The sequence below is a fragment of the Kwoniella botswanensis genome, chromosome 1 (assembly GCF_036426115.1).
Source record: "Kwoniella botswanensis chromosome 1, complete sequence".
Classification (NCBI taxonomy): Eukaryota; Fungi; Basidiomycota; class Tremellomycetes; order Tremellales; family Cryptococcaceae; genus Kwoniella; species Kwoniella botswanensis.
This window is the reverse complement of record NC_088599.1, coordinates 1,318,995-1,338,013: the sequence shown is the minus strand read 5'-3', so window position 1 is coordinate 1,338,013 and position 19,019 is coordinate 1,318,995. Positions and strand designations below refer to the sequence as shown.

Here is a 19,019-nt window from a genome sequence, read left to right as displayed (position 1 = left end):
TTGTACATCAAGGAGCACCGGTCACTGCTCTCCACCTACTCGACAATCCATCAGTCGACGCTCAACCATACAGACAGTAAATCGGAAGGTCCATACCTGATCCGATACCTTTTTAACGACATCTATCTTCACGATCCTTTGTTCGATCGTACAGACTATTCATTCCTCTTTTTCTATATCTCTCAGACTCAACCTTTCGAACCCCATTCTATCAAAGGAGCTTGACATTCTTTGTTCAAATTTAGAAGCCAATCGATCACGCACGTGCGTCGCCAACATCCACACCGCTACATAAATCCCTCATCTACCTATATCTTCTGTCCTATAAATACCAAACCATCACACAATGTATCGAGGTCGATCATTCATGCCCGGAAGAAGGGCACTTGTCCTCTCCACCGCCACTGTAGCTGTCGGATCAGCTTATCTCCTCGCTCGACCTGCTTATGCCGATTCCAACCCTGTCCCAGTCTACAAGAAAAGACCTGGACCATTATGGTCACCCCCCTCGCGAGCTCAGATGCTCGAACATCTCCGTACATCCGGTGTCTACGTACATCGAACTTCAGACGGTGCACCTGAACCCGGAGCCGTGTTGAAGAAGGATGAGGCTGAATCAGAAGGCGAAGATGTGTTTGATCTGTTGATTGTAGGTGGAGGTGCTACAGGTGCTGGTACAGCTTTAGACGCCGCTAGTAGAGGGTTGAAAGTCGCTTGTGTGGAAAGAGACGATTTCGCAAGTGGTACTTCATCAAAATCAACTAAATTGGTACACGGTGGTGTACGATATTTGCAAAAAGCAATCTTCGAATTAGATTATGAACAATGGAAATTGGTCAAGGAAGCTTTGAAGGAAAGAAGAGTTTTCTTGGAAACTGCTCCTCATCTTTCTAGCATGCTTCCTATCCTCTTACCCATTTACACATGGTGGCAACTCCCTTACTACTACGCTGGATGTAAGCTCTACGATATCCTCGCTGGTAAGGAGAATATGGAAAGTGCATACTGGATGGGTAAAGGTAAAGCCATGGAGGCCTTCCCAATGTTGAAATCTGATGGTTTGGTTGGTGGTGTCGTCTACTATGATGGTGAGTTGGTCACAAGTGCATTGCATATCTGTCTAAATTTTATGCTAATTCAAATTTAGGTCAACACAACGATTCCCGAATGAACATTTCCCTCGTTATGACCGCTGTGCAGCACGGTGCTATCATGGCCAACCACGTCGAGGTCACTGCTCTTCACAAGCGACCGGACCCATCACGAGGTGGTGAGGAGAGAATCTACGCTGCCTCAGTCAAAGATCGAATGACCGGTGAGGAATGGAAAGTCCGATGTCGAGGTGTCATCAATGCTACTGGGCCATTCAGTGATGGTGTACGAAAACTTGATGAACCAACTACCAAAGAGATCGTCGCTCCTTCCGCCGGTGTACACATCACTCTCCCCAACTATTACGGCCCCAAGACTATGGGTCTCTTGGATCCCGCTACCTCGGATGGCCGAGTTATCTTCTTCTTACCATGGCAAGGAAATGTCATTGCCGGTACCACCGATTCCCCCACCACTGTCTCTCAGAATCCCGTTCCTGCTGAGAAGGAGATTCAATGGATCCTTGACGAAGTTAGGAACTATCTGTCACCCGATGTCAAGGTCAGACGAGGTGATGTTCTTTCCGCCTGGTCAGGTATCAGACCTTTGGTCATGGACCCTGCTGCCAAGAACACTCAATCGCTCGTCAGAAACCACATGATCAACATCAGTAAAGGTGGTTTATTGACCATTGCTGGTGGTAAATGGACAACTTAGTGAGTCCGATACATACACCTTAGCTCACGAGACAACACTGCTGACCTGATTTGTAGCCGAGCGATGGCTGAGGAAACCGTTGACGCTGCTGTCAAGGAATACGGCCTCAAACCCAACGGCCCAAGTACGACTGAACACATCAAGCTTGTCGGTGGTCACGCATGGAGCAAAACCATGTACATCAAGCTTATCCAGCAATTCGGTCTTGAGACTGAGGTCGCCAAGCACTTGTCCGAATCCTATGGTGACCGAGCTTGGACCGTTGCATCCATGGCTGCTACCACTGGTGAGTTACACGCAGGCAGTAAATGTGTGTGACACTAACGGAATTTATATAGGCTTGTCATGGCCTCTTCACGGTGTCCGATTCTCACCTTTATACCCATACATTGAAGCTGAAGCTCGATACGCTGTCCGATGCGAATACGCTTTGACCGCCGTCGACTTCATCGCCCGAAGAACCAGAATGTCCTTCTTGAACGTTCAAGTCACTTTGGAAACGTTACCTCGAGTGATCGATATCATGGGTGAAGAACTGGGCTGGGATAGAGCAAAGAAAGAAACTGAATTCGATAATGCCGTTGAATTTTTGAAATCTATGGGATTACCTGAAGTAAGTCCAAGTCAAAGCCAAGCAAAGATTAAAGAGCGAGTACGAGATGATCAAGAAGAGAAGCTGACCAATGAACCTGAAACTGAACAGCAAGCTACAAAGATCAAACTCGCAGATGTAGCTAAATCTCACGGTAATATCGGTACTCTCGGTTTGGCCAATAGTGAAGATGCCAAATTATACGCTAGAGCTCAATTCACACCTGACGAAGTTAGTAACTTGAAGAGACAATTCGAGGAATTTGACTTTGTGAGTGTTCTCTTTCTCCTCATCGCAAAAACTCCCATCACACTTTGTCGTAGGATGATACTGACGATGATATGTCATCAGGACCACGACCAACATATCACCAAAGACGATCTTATCCACGCTATGACCAACATGGGCTATGACGCATCCACCGAATTGGCTGATAGTATCTTGAGAGAAGTCGATTTCGGTAGGAAAGGATTCGTCGATTTCCAAGATTACCTTGATGTGAGTTTTCCTTTCCTTCAGATTCGTATAGTAAGAATTGTTCATCAGATGTATGCTGACGTTTGATTCTTCCATTTCTTGCAGATCGCCGCTGGTCTCAAAGAACTTTCACTTGAATCCGCTTTCACCCACTTGGCTCAATTAGATTCATCTCGAAAGATCGGTGAAAAGGCTCAGATCGGTCCTCATGCTGATGATGCCAGCTCGCAGAGGGATACAAGAAGAAAGATCCCAGTCGAGAGATCAGGTGGTGGTACATAAATGAGGCGAGTCGAGAGTTGAGGGAAGGAAGATTTGTGTATATACATGAGAAAACTTCGTTATGAAGGGATGTCATCTTTTCTGTGGACGGATCTGTTATCTTGGATTCATATTATACTGTTTCTTTGATCGGAAGGAGTAAAGGAGTGAAGGAGTAGGAAAGAAGATCAGGTATCTTATAGAAGTAATAATGCATCATTTTCAATATATCTGACATATACGAAACGCTTTCAACACTGTGCATTTGTTCATCATTTCCCATTTGATCGTCTCTTATATTTCCTCTACTCTACATTCCATCTGCTAGAATCCCTCTATCACCCACGTTTAGAAGAATGCGCCTGAATAGAATAATCCCATTGTCAATATCAGCGAATATAACAACACCTCCCTATGAGAGGAATAACTTACTCATACTACTCAATTGTCTATAAACGTCCGAACCCAACCTCAGTCTGAGTGTACTAGCAAACTGAATCAAACATTGTGATTGATGTTTGAGCAAATTCAACTGGATCAATCTCGAATGATCACCATAAGGTGAGTTTTTCAAGTTCTGTGATAAGAGGTGCAAACATTTCATGGTGGTTATGATGATTTCGTCGAGGTTTGAAATGACAGGTTGATCAAGGATATCACGGAAGTTTTGTGCGTATTTCGATATCGATGAGGAATCTGCATCGAGTGGTAACAACTGTGTGGATTTGAAAGTCTAATCAAATAAAAGCAAACAAACAAAGTCAGTATGGTTTATACACACGGATACATTTCAGAAGTCGAGTGATGACTCACCTCTAAAGCTAGATCAGGTCTATTTTCATTGAATTGTTTTAAACCCAATTTCAATTTCAACAATACCTCCAAAGTGTCCCAATGCAATTTCGAGACCCTCGTCCTCTTTGTGAAATCATTCTCATAGACGTCGTGCACTTTCAAAGCCAACGTGTAAATATCGTTGGTTCCTCCAAATGCTCCCGATAGACCAATGGTATTTTCAGTGTTGGTAGAGCCCACATCCACGCTTGACGATTGACCTAACGAATGTCCAAGAGACCGATTGACGTTCTCTACCACTTTATCGTACGAGCCAGCCAGGTGGTACAGTTCGATCGAGTCGATCAAGGAAGAATCCAAAGATGATTGTTCAGCTGCATTGAGAACCACTTGCTTGAGGTAATCTTGCTCGTCAACCAGCTTCAACAATTTCAAGTCTTTTTCGATGATTCCCACTTCCTTCGTACCGTCCGATCTGACACTTCCGAGTAATTTGGACCACGATCGAGAAGATAGGACAATGTCTCGGACTAATTCCAGACTTAGTTGTTTCTGTTTCTGTCCGATGGCAGGGTTGGGTGAATCACTCGATAAGGCTACCAAATAGGCGTATTGTAAGGCAGTTTGAGGTTCTAATCGGAAGAAGGGCGAAATGTACTGTTTGATCAATCGAGGGAAATTTAGGCAGGATACGTCGGAATCGTCGGTAATTACTGTGTACTCTTGTTAGCACCTCTCTTTTCTCTCTTGCACTCAAGTTTATGAGTTAAGAGACTGCTCACTCACACAAATCTGCCTCTTCACCCTTGGAAGGCACACGTAATAGACCGTAATATGCCAGTGCAATGGCAAAATGAACCGCATCAGTCTTGAGTTGTGGTTTCGAATACAAATATGCAATAGCCTAAACCAGGAGATAGCGTATCAGCGTGGAACGGTATGAGTAAGCCATATAGTAGACTTACCTTCTCGAACTGCGCAGTGAACAACAACAGATTGAACCAGCTCAATGGCTTCGTACCATTCGAATCGAATTTATCATTTCCAAACTTGAGTACCAATTTACCCAGATCAATCAGATCATATTGCTCCTGAGGTGAATCAGAGTCCTTTTGCGATTCTCGAACTAGACTTAATTGGTACCACATCCAATCTTCAGTTGTCGAAGCTACTTTGACTGATTTCCTATTCAGTTCGAATCTGCCTATCAACTTGTACAAGGCATATTTGAATTGATCGACATTGTGGTTATTCCTTATATGAGCGTTGAAATCATTGTATAGCTGATCACGCTGAGACTTGGGTAATCGTCTTTCCGAGGATGATAAAGCCGTTTTGAATGCTCCTGGGAAAGTCCAGTCGTCTCGGGTGATGTGTCGTTGGTTCTCAGCGATTAAAGTGAGAGCTTCGTCGATATAGCCACATCGGACCAGGTAGTACAGCTGGGCCCAAAGAAGGGATCCATTGACCGTCTGAGAATGCGTTGTCAGCCGATGTAAGGGGCAATCACTGAGAGGGCAGCTCACCTCGGGTCTATAAGCCTCTCTAGATTCCTTTGATCTCAAAGTGACGTCTACGAACGCTCTAATCTTGTTTCTAATACCTGGAACACCACCCAAAGCAGCTTCTTTAGGGTTCTTGGCAATAGTCTCCTCGACATGTCGCTCGAAGCTACAACAATAATAAGCGATTTTGGGCTTCGTTGATCCGGATACTCCACTCACTCTCGCTCCAAGAATCGCCGTCCACCGACGACCAATCTCCCTCGTAACAAAGCAGCGTGGTTGGATCGTTGATCACCTAGGTAGGCAGCTGCATACTGTCTTTCCTGTACGGGTTCACCGGGTGCGTAAGCAGGTTCCGCAGAGGTTGAAGCGTAATCTGCTGAATCGCGCAAGGAAGGTTCATGGGTAAGATGAGCGAGGATGTGATACGAAGCGGGCAAAAGTGGGTGTTTCTGAAGCAACGAATTTAGCTAGGATGCAAATTTCGAGTCACCAGAAGACACTTACCGAGTCGCCTTTGACAGTCTCTTCTAGAGCTTGACAAAGCTCGAAAGGTTCTTTACGCAATCTGCGTTGGTTGAGTTCCCCAATTATACGTTCGTACCTGACCATCTTGGTATGCATGACCAAGCCGCCTTCTCTTGATTCGGAAGTGGATTTACCCAGTTGAGATTGAGCCATTGGGAACTAGACGAGCGATCAACTCAGCCCATTGTTTCCATTCTCATGACTGATAGACTTACTCTTCTTGTACTTGCTCCTAAAGCACTTTTACCGAGAATCGACCCAGACAAGGCACCATTGGATGATCCGACAAGACCAGCGATCTCCTCATCCGTCACTCCGAGTTCATCTTGTAGTACTCTGGCTTTTTCTAACTCCCAATTCTGGAGGATACGTTGCTGGAATTGTTTCTGGAAGGAGTTTATGGTCTAATCATCATTGATATGTCAGCTCATGCTCAAATATCCCATAAAGATAGGTGCAATTGCAGGTAAAAAACTTCTGCGTGTGAAACAGGGGATACGCTGAACTCACTCGTTGCCTCTGAACTTCGATTCCACCTAAAATCACCATCTCATGCCAATTCCTACCCCATGCTCCTATATCACCATCACCAATTCCATACGAGGGACCGATATCCCCTAAAGGCTCCAATCTGTGTTGCTGAGGTTGTCTCCTTCTCTTCGGTCGAGTGGAAGGCTCGGCAGCGTTGGGCAGTTGGGCAATGTTGTGTGTGAGTTGAGAAGTGTTAACTCCAAGGTTAGAAAGTAAGTTGAATCTGCAGTGTCATCAAGATCAGCATCAAAGACATGAACTCCTCAATATATATACATTCAAATCAGGGGATTTCCAGTATAGATCGAATCAATCTCTTCCTTCTGATTAAATTCTGATTGCTCTAGACTTGTTGGGGTGGTATAAATCGGACAATTTGACTCACCCTTCCCCCTTCTCATTCCTTCCCTTCTTGCCTCTCCCAGCAACAGCCTCACTCATCCTCTCAATATCATCTATCCCAAATCTGATCTGAGGTAATTCGGAATCATAGTCAACTTCGTTCAGTGAATTCGCTTGAGCCAACAAAGATGACAATGTGGTATTGGCTGGTGGTCTGGCTGAAGTGGATCCCCCGAGACCACCGAAGCCTGTTGATCTGGTTGAGCTGTTCATGATGCGATGATCACCTGTGATGATTATGGGCTGGAGTGAAGAAGCAGAGGAGAGGAAGAAGGATGAACATATTCTTGAAATTGACCTTTCGATGGACAGGTCGAAGTTGATGAACGCGCCTTCAGTAAGGTGTTTAAACCTGCCACATTGCCAAATACCGTTTGTACCAAGGCCCATATCGGTTATATCTCCGGCTGCGTGTATGTGGAAGTGCGTATGGGGTATCCAGGGTGAGGCCCACGTGGCATGTGTGAGTGGGTGTCCATTTGCGGTTGAGTCCGGTACTTGTATCTATCCCTTCCTATAACGTACACAGCAAGAGAGAGAGAGAGTGAGAGTGAGAAAGTGAGATCACCTGTCCATCCAAATCACAATCCAACTCCACCGTAACATACACAACCATACTCCGTCATTATCCATTACCTCTCATATCAATCCTTTCCTTCTCATACTACCACCATCACACAGCAGCACAAGAGGACAGAACGTCGACATGGCAGGTCCTCATTACGATTTGTAAGTTGATTGCACTCCACTGCCAACAAGACGGAGAGACGTGTATGAGATAACGCGTTCATCAAGTGACAATGATGATACTTGAACTTTTTGGGGAAAAATTGCTGATTGATTACTGACGTTGACATTCTTGGATATGATAGCTTGATCAAATTACTTCTCATTGGTGATTCAGGTATGTCCTGGCCTATCCAGTCCCATTTCGTCACGCTCACCGTCATCCTGATTCTGGACTACCGATACTGACATACTTGGCTGTTTTCACAGGTGTCGGTAAATCATGTCTGCTCCTTAGGTTCTGTGATGATGCTTGGACACCATCTTTCATCACTACCATCGGTGAGTCATACTTCCCGACAACGTACGAGTGCAAGGTAGAGAGAGATGAACGGTGTGGGATGATCACAGGATGACGTGTAGAATGAGATATCGCTGGTGGCAATCAATGAACCGAAAGAAAAGAGATATTCGATCCACATACTCATACGTGGTGGTATTTCAAAGCCTCATGCTAATAGTGTTGTTGTCGCCTTATAGGTATCGATTTCAAGATCAGGACTATCGAACTAGACGGAAAGAGAATCAAATTACAGATCGTAAGTCTTATTGTGTGATTCAGCATCTCCTTGTTATACCATGCTCTACAATCTATTCATATGTTCATTTTGCTGATGATGAATGCTTTTCGTCTAATCAGTGGGATACAGCCGGTACGTTGCCCCTCTCTCGGTCTCTTATCCCTCCTCAGGCTTATAGTCACTTTGTCACACATCCCCTCATCGTCGAAATATCCGGTCTTGAAGTTATATGCTAATTCGTATACTGTCAACAGGTCAAGAACGATTCAGGACTATCACAACAGCTTATTACAGAGGTGCTATGGGTATTTTGTTGGTGTATGACGTTACAGATGAGAAATCATTTAATAGTGAGTTGAATTCTCCTAACGGATCACGCGTATACCATAGAATTCTGTGTGGAGGAGGGCAATCATAGTGGAATTTAAAGCTTCCTTGTCACAGTGACAAGCACTGCGTTTTTCTTGGAGGATTTATCCTATCATGATTGTACTGACCATCCTTTCTCCCACTAGACATCCGAACTTGGCATGCCAACATCGAACAACACGCTTCACCGGGAGTCAACAAGATCTTGATTGGTAACAAATGCGATTGGGATGAGAAGCGAGTCGTAACGCTCGAACAAGGTCGTGCTTTGGCCGATGAATTCGGATTGAGATTCTTGGAAACTTCAGCTAAGGCGAATGAAGGTGTAGAAGAGGCTTTCTTCACTCTTGCTAGGTGAGTTGAGTGAATCGCAATCCTTCCAGGAACAGATATTGGACGACACGAGTGCTTCGTTTGTTGGCGGACAAGCGTTGTTGGGATAACCTGAGAGATTCATGGGTAAGGGACGAAGCAGAAATGTCAATGACGATCTCCGAGGGAATGAGGAAATTATCATGCCAGACGAAGGCAAGGAATATCTCTGGACTGCTATCACCATGACGACGAAACTTCGCTGAACTTTGCGCCCATGCCTCGCAGAGATATCAAGACCCGACTGATCGACTCTCAACCTCAAGAAGCTGCACCTGTATCTCTCGGAGCCGATCGACGAGGTGTGGACGTCAACAAGCAATCTAACACTTCGCAAGGTGGATGTTGCAGTTAAGTGTTGAGCGTTGGTAGTAAGGAAAACCGTAAATTTAGAGGGCAAGAGCTTAGAGGGTCTTGAAGAGTGTCAAGTCAGGAAAGATTGGATCCTTCCAAACCATTTCTATTCGCTTTATTCGCTTTTGTCCTCCACCCAATTCATCAAGCACTTTCTTTTTTCCATTTTCATTTTCACTTTCATACCGAACCTGTATTGTATGCGGAAGAATCTATCCTATTTACTATTTCATATACGATTTCTCTTCTTTGAATTCTTAGTCTATGCCATCATCTCTATCAAATAACAAGACCAATACTCATATCACGTACTTTCCTGTCAGGATAACCTTGAATTCGTGAATCATCCTGATGATCACGATGGGTATTTGAATTTCTGTGACTCGCTCACGAGCAAATGTCAAATACATGAGATGAACAGTTAGTTAAGCGAGAGACAACCTCAAGTACTCTGAAACTGTTTCATGTGGTCCCAGCCGTGAACCTCGCGTGATGAGATTACATGATGGGACAGATGAGAAATTGAAAAAAAAGGATGGCATCAAAAGGTGAAATAACATGTCTTCGTGCCTCATACGGAATCGCCGATACCCATCACAACCCATTGTCAAGTTCCGAACCGAAGTGGTTTTTGCCTAAAAAGGAAATTCAGATCAAAGGATGGGATGTCTGTGATTGGATAGCGGGAGTGGACTGTGCGAAAACAAAACCAAATTGCAATTGATGGATGATGGTACTACTGTCATTGTTTTTCAAATAGCATGGATTGCACCTCATCCTCGATTTATTTCATCTTTTTCCCATCTCACATCGTACCGCACGTCGTCACCTCTTGACACGTACACGTCCGTGATCTGATCTCACCGTACGAGCACGTCAGATCGTCAGATCATCGTCAATTCAATAGGATAGGTTAGATTAGATAACGAAAACCAAATACCACCCAATATCCTTTGATACGGTATCCATTTGGGTATTGCAAATAGCAACTACTCGTAATCATGTCTGATAATAATCCAAATACAAACCAAAACCAAAACCAAAACCAGGCCTCGACTACCACTTCGGTTGCTCCTTCTTCATCAGGTTCGACGAATAATAACAACACCAATAATAACGCAAATAACAGTGATGGTGGGAATACACCGAAGGTGAGTCGAGTTTCATGTCGACTGATTGTACCTCTCTTCTGCACCCGAATTACAACCTACTGACTCTTGTCTTCTGTTTATCTTCGATAAAAAGGACCGGCATGAACCTCGGGGACGCAAGCCCAATGACAAACTACCACCCTCTCGTGCGAGGGAAGTCCAACGAGCATTCCGTCTACGACGTGCGGAGCATCTCGCTACATTGGAAGAACGGATCCTACACCTAGAACAGGAGAATGGATCATTGAGAGCATTGTTGAACTTGCCTTTGGCCGACAGGGGCAGGATAGGTTCGGGACCTACAGGAAGGGGCAAATCACTCAAAGAAGGTGGTGTACCGATGTCAGAGAGGGTGAGAGCAAGGAAAGAAGCTAGAGAGAGAGAAAGGAGAGCTTTGGGTCTACCTACTCCTACAGTCGAATCTTCGGAAAATGAAACGAATGACGAAATGTCATCGAGGAATATGAGAGATTCAGAAACTCTTTCACCAAGAGCTAGTCTACCCCCACCACCTCCTATACCATCTTCATCGACCTCGTCGTCATTCCCACAACATCATATTCAACAACCTCTATTTAGAGATACCAACACTTCCCCTCAACCTTTCAACTATCAATTACCCATGCCGTTCAATCTACCTGTATCGCCCGATCCGCAATTCGCAGATTTCACTACTGGTTTGAATACTTCGGATCTGTATAAGAATGGAAGTTCTTCGACGGGTGGGAATGATTCGACACCGAATTTCGGTGGGATGTTCAGTATGTTTGATACTCCTCCTAACACCGAGCAGCAACAGCAGCAGCAGCATCAGCAGACAAACGAATCTTCGTCGTCTATCCAGAATAACAATAACAATAACAACAACAATATCGCACCAATTTCACCTCCTATAACAACACCTCAACCGGTCCAATTGGATTTATTGACAAGGTTAAAATCATGTTGTCACGTTTCCGATTCACACGTAGTGAATGATCCAGGATTGTTAGTATTTGCTACAAGACTATGTCAACAATATGGATGTTCGTTCAGCGGACAACATACGGATGCACACCCAAGAAGTGATAATGATAATTTGACTCTGGAAGATTCTTGGAAAGCTTTGAAAAACACTTTGGAACCTGGTGGTTCTGATCCGGACGGTGAGAACAGGATCAATACTGGAAAGATGGCTGCGGAGCTGGTGATCAGAGCGGTGAATAGTAGATCGGGTAATATGGTGGGGAATAATTCGAATTGGATAATGTGTAGGTTTAGGGAAGGATTGAGCATTAAGAAGGGGATGATAGCGGCTTTGGTACAGGGTTTAGGAGGGACATTGGAGTAGGATGATTGTAGGATGGAAGACGTGACCGTGTTGGATTGGAGCCTCTACGGATAGAATATTCACGAATAATGACAGTAGAAAGTCGAACAGTTGACAATAATAAGATATAAGATATAATTTTAGCTTGTAATGTATACTACCTAGAGAGTCAACTTATGTATGTAGTCTGTCTTGGTCCAAATGAAGCAGTCCTCCATTAGACCAATGGAAATATGGTGTACCGTGGATCTTTACACGAGCTCTTATCTTTACTAAGTCGACATCACCTCCACTTTCCAAGACCAGACATATCTTTTGACGTGTTGTTGCATTTACATGTCTCTTTCTGCTTCTTTCCTTCTTAATTGATCATCGATATCAGAAACAGTTTGTAGCTTCAGCTATCACATACACAGAGATGCTAGGTGAGTTAGAGATACACTATACCTTGGCAGTATCGATCCCGATAAAGGAGTGATCCACTGACTATGCTCGTCTCCTGCAGTCGTCGGTCTAACAGGAGGTATAGCATCAGGTAAGACATATCTCTCAACTCTCCAGATGGACTCTCAGTCTTATTATGACTTATGCTGAGCCTATACTCGTTGTTAGGCAAATCAACAGTCTCCAAGATATTTTCCGAATACCACCACATACCTATAATCGATGCCGACCTCCTAGCCAGAGAAGTGATCGAACCAGGAACATCAGGCTTCACGACCATCGTCAATCATTTCGGTCCAGATAGGATCCTCGACGCTAATGGTATACTTGATAGAGCCGCTCTTGGTGAAATCATATTCAATGATCCGAACGAGAGAAAATGGCTTAATGGGGTTATACACCCCTTAGTAAGACGGGAGATGGTCAAGAGGACTGTGAAGTATTGGCTTAAAGGTGAATGGGCGGTAATCGTTGATGTGCCGTTGTTGATTGAGGCGGGTATGTGGAAATGGGTAGGAGAGATTGTGGTCGTATATGTGTGAGTGAATACTATACTCATAATTTCAGCTTGTTTAGGTGAAGCAAAATGCGTCTTTTCGCAGTGAAGGAGAAAGAGAGAGAGAGAGAAAGATCATTCTTTCGTTGTTTAGCTTTTCTGGCAATATCGTCTCCAGTACGCATGCTGATGGTTATATTTCTACCCAATGAAGCAATGAGAAACTCCAATTGTCTCGTCTCATATCCCGTCCCCTCCCCAATTCACCCCCCTTAACGGAAACACAAGCTAAATCACGTATATCCTCTCAAATGTCTCTCTCTGAGAAAATCAATTATTCAACTTACGTGCTGGACAACTCTGGGACGATCAAAGATTTGGAAGTTCAAATTGATAAACTGGTGAATAAATGGAAGGTATCTCAAGGTTTTGGGATTGGTATACCGGTTATAGATGGATGGTGGTACAAGTTATGTTGGCTCGTACCTCCTGTTGGACTTACAGCAGGATTGATGGTTTTGATATCGAGGTGGATGAAATATAATTTCGGTGGGAATAAGAAAGGAAGAAGGAAAGGAAGAGGTGAAGTGGAAAGAAATTGGAAGCCTGAAGAAATTGAACTGAGGGAGAGGAATGGTAGACCCGGAGGAAGGAGGAGGAGAGGTGGGAGTATCACCGATGAGTGATTGTTAGCTGATTAGACTCGGTTCGTTGTTCTGTATATACATTTCACATGATGCATGTTCTACTGTACAAGCTTCTGTCTGTGCTCAGATCTCGGAATATTCTCATACATGCTGAGGCTTGGTCTTGTCACTATCATTGTTACTCTGCTCGTTACCACTCACCTGAATTTGGCCACGTGAGAAGTCTGAAAACCCCCTCCACTCCAAGCTGTCCACTCGAGATATCCCCTCTCCTCTAAAGTAGTCTCCAAACTCCCTTTCATCATCATCTATCTGCCTGTGCTGACTTGGCGAGAAACATTTCGTTCCTTGCACCGAGGACTCTTCGCAAGTAACATCAAGTATCATACTCCATCTTTCGCCATGTCATCTCCACCATCATCGGACAGCGATAGCGTCAACCTCTCATCCCTTTCCATCCACCTACCCAACGGCCTCGGTCCATCCGCATTCAATCTCTCTCCTCCTCCACCATGTCCCATCATACTCAACATATCAATGTTTCTCCGCGATCGATCTATATTAGATACAGCTACGGGCGACTCGATGAGCGGTCTGGGAGTGAACTACTCCGCAGTTTCGAAGTCCATTTACGCTCTCGTCTCCTGTCCACGGAGAGTATGGAATGGTCCATGGGAACTTTTGTGGGAGGTGTCGACTATCCCTTCCGCCCTGCCTGATGTAGATAGAGTGAAGGTAGAAGCTGTCATGCCTAAGGCTTTACTACATGCTGATTCGGCCAGGTATAAAGCTACATATTCGTTGGATGACAAGGAGGTTGTGGTGGAAAACAGGAAATGTGAGATTAAGGATATAAAGCTGGAATGTGTAATTGGATTACATCCCCATGAGAGAGAGGAGAAACAGAGATTGGAGGTGGATATCGAAGTTGGGGATGTGGATTGGGCAAATTGGGGTCATAAGTACTTTGCAGATCAGGTTTATGAGGTGAGTCTGACGTTCATCATCTGCCATCCCTTGCTTGCCTTCAAGGTTTCCCTTGTTGAACCGATATAGTATCGTACATGATTACATACACAGTCTTTTGCACCAAGTACATCTATCATGTTGACTTCTGTTTATCAACCATAGTTCGTATCGAACTCATCTTACGGTACGATCGAATCCCTCATCCATTCACTCGGATCACACCTATTCAACCTACCAATATTATCAACCTCCCCTTCATCTTCAGTGTCGATAACGATCCGTAAACCATCTGCTATACCCTTTGCTGTACCAAGTATAACCGTACATCGAACCAAGTCAGATTACCCTTTGTCCACTTCCTCGTCTTCGTCATCTTTCTCTGCGGACAAACGGATATTCATCGCTGTGGGTTCAAATATAGGAGACAGGGTAGATAATATACATAAAGCCATCAACGAATTGCGAAATAATGGATGTCAGTTGAAGAATACGAGTAGATTGTACGAGAGTGAACCGATGTATGTAGAAGATCAAGATAGGTTCGTGAATGGGGTAATTGAGGTGGGCTTCTCTTCCTTATTACATCACCAATAACGGGGTTTGTCTGAGCAATTCTACTTGTTTTAGATCTCAGCTACGTTATCTCCTCTTGACCTATTACGTCTCCTGAAACGGACTGAGAAGTCAGTAGGAAGGACCAAAACATTTACGAACGGTCCCCGAGTCATTGACCTGGATCTGATATTCTACGGTACGGAGCAGGTCAAGATTGGTGACAGGGGAGACGAACCTGATGAAGATGGAGTTGGATGGCTGGAATGCCCTCATAGGAGCTTGGGAGAAAGGGAATTTGTACTGAGACCTCTAGCAGAGTGAGTTCAAGCACGAACAAATCATCCATTACGAACGGCTCGCTGACGTGATCGCATAGCATCGCACCCAATCTTGTCCATCCTTCCCTGCGACAGACAATACATCAACTTCTCTCTCGATTGCCTCGAACTACCCCACCGCCTCTTCAACCTATCATACCCTTCTCCGGTCCTTCCAGACCTCTACGCCTCTCTACACCCTCAACACCATACATCATGTCGATATTCAACGCCACACCCGACTCCTTCTCGGATGGTGATCCGGCACGTACCGATCCATCTTACGCTCTAACAGCAGTAGAAAAGTTATTCGAAGGAGACGATCATCCTGATATTTTGGACATAGGCGGGATGTCGACTCGACCTGGTTCAGATCCATGTACAGAGGAAGAAGAGATCAATCGAGTGATACCTCTGATCCAGGCCATACGGTCATCCTCAAATGAACATCTGAGGCAGGTACCCATATCGGTCGATACCTATCGAGCAATCGTAGCAAAGAAGGCGGTTGAGGCCGGTGCAAGCCTCATCAACGATGTCAGAGGAGGTAATGAGTCAGGGATGTTGAAAGTGATGGCTGAATCGAACGTTCCTGTGGTATTGATGCATTCCAGGGGTGATTCTAAGAATATGAATTCAGCTGAGATGACCGATTACGCATCCTATGGAGGTGTAGTCGAGGGAGTTAAAAAGGAATTGAGTGATTTGGTCAATAAAGCTATACAGAGCGGAGTGAAGAGATGGAACATCATCTTAGATCCTGGATTGGGATTCGCCAAGACCCATCAAGACAACTTGGTATTGTTGAAGGATCTGAATAAGTTGTTAGAAGGAGATTTGAAAGGATATCCAATGTTAGTAGGAGGAAGTAGGAAGGGTTTTGTAGGTAAGACGATACACAAGGCCAAACCGACCGAAAGGTCATTCGGAGATGCGGCGTTGAATGCTCATTGTGCGTTGAGTGGAGTAGTGGACGTGTTGAGAGTACATTGTCATGCAGAAGCTAGAGATACGGTCAAGATGTCGGTAGCCGTCAGAGATGTTTAGATAGGATGTGTGTTGTTGTTATGTACGTTATATCTCCGCTTTTCCAAGTGAATAATGTCCCGGTAATTGCCGGATATTACTTTTAGAACCGCTCGAGATCCCAGACAATCCTCTCGGACCGAGAAATACCACCACTACTCAGGACGGATGAACAAACTGACCCCCTGCCCGTCCCATCTCATGCTTATATACATATACATATAGTAGAGTAGTGTAGGGTTATTGCCCATGTAACAGAGGATCAGACACTCCCAACATTGTATCATATTATCGTTCATTCACATCATTAGAAAACCTTGTCAACCATGGCACCTCAACGTGAGTGAATGAACTTGGACATGACAACAAAGCTAGAGCTAACACACTGGCTGAATCAGACAAACATCTGCTTAACAACCCCGCTACTCTCGTGGTGGATTCTCTCAAGGGTCTGGTCAATTTGAACCCGGAAGTCAAGTTTGACGAGGGACAAAGGGGTGAGTTTCAATCGGAATAATCTACTTTACTACTGATTGATCCCTTGATCTTGAGCTTATGCTGATCTCCTATATTGTCTGGAATGAACTAGTGATCTACACTCCCCCTACCAAGCCCCGAGTAGCCCTCCTCTCAGGAGGTGGATCAGGACATGAACCTGCCCATGCCGGATTCGTAGGCAAAGGTCTCTTGGACGCTGCGATTTGCGGAAACATCTTTGCTTCCCCCAATGTCGCCCAAGTCCGAAGAGGTGTTGAATTGGTTACGAGAGAGAAAGGAGCTTTGATAGTGGTTATGAACTACACAGGAGACGCACTTCATTTCGGTCTTGCTGCTGAACAACATAGAGCTTCAGGTAAACCCGGTGATGTTAGAGTGCTGTTGGTGCAGGATGATGTTGCTGTTTCGAGAGAACAGGGTACGATCGTTGGTAGAAGGTTAGTGTGGTACTGCCCGATCGAAGTTCCTTCTTACACCCCTTCTACTCATACGCGCATTTAATTCTTACTTAACAAGTAGATGAAATGTTGGCTGATATCGTCCTGTACCATCGCTCAGAGGTCTCGCTGGTACCATCTTAGTATACAAGATTGCCTCTGCGCTCTCAGACCAAGGAGCCGACCTTGACACCGTCGAGGATGTCGCCAAGTACGTTACCTCGAGATTGGGTACTATCGGTGTAGGACTTGATCACTGTCATGTAAGTTATGACTCCACGATGCATGGCAGAAAGATGTACTGAATGTTCATTGCTCATCTAGGTCCCCGGAACCAAAGTCGGTGAATCACACTTGGACGACAACCAACTTGAATTAGGTATGGGTATTCACAACGAAGCCGGTACACACAAACTTGAATTACCCTCTATCGCCCAATTGGTCGATCAGATGTTATCTAAAATCACCAACACCAATGATCCCGAAAGATCTTACGTCCCATTCAAGAATGATGGTTCAGACGAAGTTGTCTTGTTAGTCAACAATTTGGGAGCTATTAGTGAATTGGAAATTGGTGGTATCACCGGTGAAGGTGGGTTTGTCATGGCTCAACCATTATGAGTTCTGACTGCATAGACTGATCATTGATATACTCCATCCACCAGCTGTAAAATGGCTTCAAAGCAAAAACATCAAGACCCGACGAGTTCTCTCCGGAACATACATGACATCTCTCAACATGCCTGGATTCTCACTTACCCTCTTGCTCCTCCCTGGTAAATCCGAATCATCAACTTACTCCTCTTCGCAAATTTTGGAATACCTCGATGCCCCGGCCAGTGCTCCTGGATGGGCTTGGACATCAGGTAAAGAACCTGGAGTGGTTGGTGAGAAGGTCGATGAGGTCGTACAAGAGAAGAAAGGCAAGGAAGTCGATTTAGCTCGTGAGTATCTCACCAATTCTTTACCGGTTCCAACGCCAGTTAAAAAAGAATTGAATGCTCTACGTGTATGATGTGCATGCTGATCGCATAACCTGCATTTAGCAACCGACTCATCCGAGTTCTTGGCCGCTATTACCCGATCATGTAAAGCCCTTATCGCCGCTGAACCCGAACTCACCCAACAAGATCAAATCGCAGGTGATGGAGATGCAGGTCTGACCTTGGAAGCAGGTGCCAAGGCGATCCTCAAGGTGATCGAATCGGGTAAACTGGCCGGAAAGAATGTGATTGAAGATATCGGTGTGATTGCCGAAGTGGTAGAGGAAGATATGGGAGGTACTTCCGGTGCATTGTATTCCATTTTCTTTGCTGGATTGGGTAAAGCTTTGAGAGACGCAGCGAACCAAGGTAATAAACAGACTACACCGGATGTTTGGAGTGAGGCTGCTAAACAGGCTTTGGACACTTTGTACAAATGTAAGTCTTCTCTGCCATTACTGGCTGACCTTCCAATGACAAATGAGAAACGCTGATGCAAAGAGATATATGCAGACACCAGAGCCAGACCACCTTCCAGAACCCTCGTAGACCCCCTCGAAGCATTCATCGCCTCCCTACCTTCCAAGGGACTTAACGGTGCCGCTGAAGATGCCCACAAAGCTGCTGACAAGACTAAAGAGTTGGTTGCTAAAGCTGGTAGAGGTGCTTATGTCAATCAAGAAGACTTGAAGAAGAGGGAAGTACCTGATCCTGGAGCTTGGGGTATCTGGAGGATCGTAGATGGTTTGAGAGGGTTTGAGGCGTAAAGTACCTTCGCCAACTATGCTCGACATAGGTAGGACAATGAGTTCAAAGATCATTCTCAGTTTTTAATGTAGGTTCGATAATAAGTTATAGGTAAATTCTTTTATTTTGGTATGCATT

At 44.9% G+C, this 19,019-nt stretch overlaps 7 protein-coding genes across 7 annotated transcripts; 6 read left to right on the top strand and 1 right to left on the bottom strand.

Annotated features, from left to right (window-relative positions):
* Nucleotides 1-346: 346 nt before the first annotated feature.
* L199_000507 (uncharacterized protein) lies at nt 347-3,160 on the top strand (the record flags this gene model as incomplete). Its single annotated transcript, XM_064886273.1, has 7 exons — nt 347-1,088; nt 1,148-1,808; nt 1,866-2,095; nt 2,148-2,422; nt 2,513-2,671; nt 2,753-2,899; nt 2,984-3,160. 7 exons carry the CDS (start codon nt 347-349, stop codon nt 3,158-3,160), a joined length of 2,391 nt encoding a protein of 796 aa, XP_064742345.1.
* Nucleotides 3,161-3,487: 327 nt separating this feature from the next.
* L199_000506 (uncharacterized protein) lies at nt 3,488-7,113 on the bottom strand (the record flags this gene model as incomplete). The annotated part of the gene is made up of 11 exons (XM_064886272.1): nt 3,488-3,501; nt 3,572-3,872; nt 3,953-4,647; nt 4,721-4,838; nt 4,900-5,406; nt 5,461-5,605; nt 5,659-5,891; nt 5,947-6,126; nt 6,183-6,371; nt 6,478-6,721; nt 6,884-7,113. 11 exons carry the CDS (start codon nt 7,111-7,113, stop codon nt 3,488-3,490), a joined length of 2,856 nt encoding a protein of 951 aa, XP_064742344.1.
* Nucleotides 7,114-7,606: 493 nt separating this feature from the next.
* L199_000505 (GTP-binding protein ypt2) lies at nt 7,607-9,303 on the top strand (the record flags this gene model as incomplete). The annotated part of the gene is made up of 8 exons (XM_064886271.1): nt 7,607-7,629; nt 7,773-7,804; nt 7,897-7,968; nt 8,167-8,225; nt 8,327-8,339; nt 8,462-8,557; nt 8,723-8,930; nt 9,177-9,303. 8 exons carry the CDS (start codon nt 7,607-7,609, stop codon nt 9,301-9,303), a joined length of 630 nt encoding a protein of 209 aa, XP_064742343.1.
* Nucleotides 9,304-10,303: 1,000 nt separating this feature from the next.
* On the top strand, nt 10,304-11,783 carry L199_000504 (uncharacterized protein; the record flags this gene model as incomplete). Its single annotated transcript, XM_064886270.1, has 2 exons — nt 10,304-10,453; nt 10,548-11,783. The coding sequence occupies 2 exons, from the start codon at nt 10,304-10,306 to the stop codon at nt 11,781-11,783; spliced, it is 1,386 nt and encodes a 461-aa protein (XP_064742342.1).
* A 397-nt stretch (nt 11,784-12,180) lies between these two features.
* L199_000503 (dephospho-CoA kinase) lies at nt 12,181-13,388 on the top strand (the record flags this gene model as incomplete). The annotated part of the gene is made up of 4 exons (XM_064886269.1): nt 12,181-12,187; nt 12,268-12,297; nt 12,375-12,744; nt 12,917-13,388. 4 exons carry the CDS (start codon nt 12,181-12,183, stop codon nt 13,386-13,388), a joined length of 879 nt encoding a protein of 292 aa, XP_064742341.1.
* A 363-nt stretch (nt 13,389-13,751) lies between these two features.
* Nucleotides 13,752-16,237, top strand: L199_000502 (dihydropteroate synthase; the record flags this gene model as incomplete). Its single annotated transcript, XM_064886268.1, has 4 exons — nt 13,752-14,336; nt 14,481-14,879; nt 14,946-15,190; nt 15,250-16,237. The coding sequence occupies 4 exons, from the start codon at nt 13,752-13,754 to the stop codon at nt 16,235-16,237; spliced, it is 2,217 nt and encodes a 738-aa protein (XP_064742340.1).
* A 305-nt stretch (nt 16,238-16,542) lies between these two features.
* Nucleotides 16,543-18,901, top strand: L199_000501 (dihydroxyacetone kinase; the record flags this gene model as incomplete). The annotated part of the gene is made up of 8 exons (XM_064886267.1): nt 16,543-16,555; nt 16,615-16,713; nt 16,806-17,151; nt 17,273-17,414; nt 17,476-17,743; nt 17,817-18,095; nt 18,198-18,572; nt 18,648-18,901. The coding sequence occupies 8 exons, from the start codon at nt 16,543-16,545 to the stop codon at nt 18,899-18,901; spliced, it is 1,776 nt and encodes a 591-aa protein (XP_064742339.1).
* Between the last annotated feature and the right edge of the window lie 118 nt (nt 18,902-19,019).